The sequence below is a fragment of the Dioscorea cayenensis genome, unplaced genomic scaffold (genome assembly GCF_009730915.1).
Source record: "Dioscorea cayenensis subsp. rotundata cultivar TDr96_F1 unplaced genomic scaffold, TDr96_F1_v2_PseudoChromosome.rev07_lg8_w22 25.fasta BLBR01001739.1, whole genome shotgun sequence".
Classification (NCBI taxonomy): Eukaryota; Viridiplantae; Streptophyta; class Magnoliopsida; order Dioscoreales; family Dioscoreaceae; genus Dioscorea; species Dioscorea cayenensis.
In genome coordinates, this window is record NW_024088130.1 from 60580 (window position 1) to 62614 (window position 2035).

A 2035-nucleotide genomic window follows, 5' to 3' on the forward strand; every position below is an offset into this window, starting at 1 on the left:
GAAATCACATGCCAAATGACATGGTTGCCTATATGGCAACCATGTCATCAGTTTTCTCTCTACTCTGATTATAAAAAAAAATCCCAAACCTCTCCCCTTCTTGGACAGAATGCCTTCTTCTTCTTCTTCTTTTTCTTCTTCTTCTTCTTCTTTGAAGCCTCTCATCTCCATACCGAAGCCGCCGCTCCTCATCTTCTCTCCGAAGCCTCTCATATCCATATTGAAGCCGCTGATCCTCATCTCATCTTAGAAACTCCTCATCTCCTCTCCGAAGCCATCTCTCCTCTCCATACCGAAGCCGCTGCTCCTCATCTCATCTCCAAACCGAAGCCGCTCCTCATCTCCCCCTTCTCAGACAGAACGCCTTCTTCTTCTTCTTCTTCTTCTTCTTCTTCAACTGTGAAGCATCTTCGAAGCCGCTCTGCATCTCCTCTCCAACTCTTCTCATCTTCTGTACTTTCTATGCCCTAGCATTCAATTTCTACATCTTTGTGCTTCATCTCTTGATTTATAAGATTTTTTGTTGCTTAATTCCACTAGATCCTGTTCTTCGATCTCTTAATTTATACGTATTGTTAGGTTTCTCATCATTCTGAGTTTTGTTTATTGAGCAAAATATGTTAGGGATTTGATTATCTGAAACCAAGATTGCTATGGTTTTCTTAACTGCGCCCATTTATTACTTATTTGTTTATTTTTTTATGTTTAATTTCATTTGTTTGAATTTTCTTGTGAGCATAATTTATTGATTCAAATTGAAGTCATTTCTAGTTTCAAAATCTCAAATTCTTATTACCAAAGATTTGGGGAAAAAACTGAAATGCTGAGAGTTTCATGGCTGGAAGAAATTGAAACAAGCACTGGCCCAGTTTTATAGCATATAATTTCAATTCACTAGATGAGGTATACATATGACTTGCCCTTTAGCTTCATATTTATTTTGATCCTGCAAAGTGCATTGTCAATAACTCGTCTTCGGTTTTATTTGCATCTTAAGTAGCAATTATGTAGTTTGTGAATATTCTTTGTTATTAGGGATTCTGAAAAACTGTATCTAGTTTCATTCCAAATGTAATTTTTATTTGCATGCTTCTAGTGAAACATAACCTCTTTAGTCTTATCTAATTCAAGTTGTAATTGTTCCTTTCCAATTTTTAGTTAATCTCTTCACTGAGAGAATCAGGTCTTGAGTCATTGAATCTAATTCTTGGCATTGACTTCACGAAGACCAATGAATCATCAGGTCAGCAGTATTTTGAACACAAAAAGTTGATACCCATTCCCTCTTGTGGCATATTTGTAATCTAAATAATCTAAAAATTGTTTTCATCTCAGGTTACAAGGAAATTAGATGTACCATGAGGAGCACTAAGTCCTCAAGAGCTTGAGGTTGCTCTTAGCAACTTTTTCATATTTGAGTCTTAGGATTTGCCATAATACTTGTTTTCTTTTTGCTTTTCTTTTTCTTTTGGTTTTTGTATTTTGATTATGTTGTTGATTCAACCTCAAAATTTATATACGAAGAGGACCAACATTACTCTTGATTAAACAATCTCATCGAAAAATCTATGTATGGGTTGTCAATTGGAGTATTCTACTGTTACTACTACCATGTTATTAATCCAATATGCAAAAAGTTATACCTACATAATAATTACTATCAATATGCAAGTTATTTATACATCAGCTAGTGGAAAACACACATTGAAAAGATTCATCCTTAATATGCCAAAACACCATCCTTACTGTCAAAATATAGAACATCTTTAATTTGCCAAAGCACACATAAAACATCCTTACTCTTAATTGCCAAGACACCATCCTGAATTACTGCCAAAACATAGAACATCCTTAATCTGCCAAAGCACACACAGAAAATCCTTACAAGTGTGAGTATTTGTCAATTTAATAAACAAAATTATGATGAGAATCACATAATAACTTTGGCAACATCATCAAGATTCATCTTGCCAGCCTTTACTTTTGCCCCACTTTCTACCTTGATCTGCAGATCATAGATGAAAAATGAATTAAC

The 2035-nt window shown here is 34.7% G+C and overlaps 1 protein-coding gene across 1 annotated transcript; it reads left to right on the plus strand.

The window, feature by feature from the left end:
- On the plus strand, positions 1–1601 carry LOC120256940. The gene is made up of 3 exons (XM_039264596.1): positions 1–453; positions 1159–1243; positions 1336–1601. Exons 1-3 carry the CDS (start codon positions 16–18, stop codon positions 1386–1388), a joined length of 576 nt encoding a protein of 191 aa, XP_039120530.1. The 5' UTR covers positions 1–15; the 3' UTR covers positions 1389–1601.
- The last annotated feature ends 434 nt before the right edge of the window (positions 1602–2035 follow it).

Excerpts from the sequence above, each read along its gene's own strand:
- LOC120256940 (XM_039264596.1), top strand. The coding sequence starts at position 16 with ATGACATGGTTGCCTATATGGCAACCATGTCATCAGTTTTCTCTCTAC. Across the intron at positions 454-1,158 it reads TCCAACTCTTCTCATCTTCT|TTAATCTCTTCACTGAGAGA; the intron begins GTACTTTCTATG and ends TCCAATTTTTAG. Across the intron at positions 1,244-1,335 it reads GAAGACCAATGAATCATCAG|GTTACAAGGAAATTAGATGT; the intron begins GTCAGCAGTATT and ends TTTTCATCTCAG.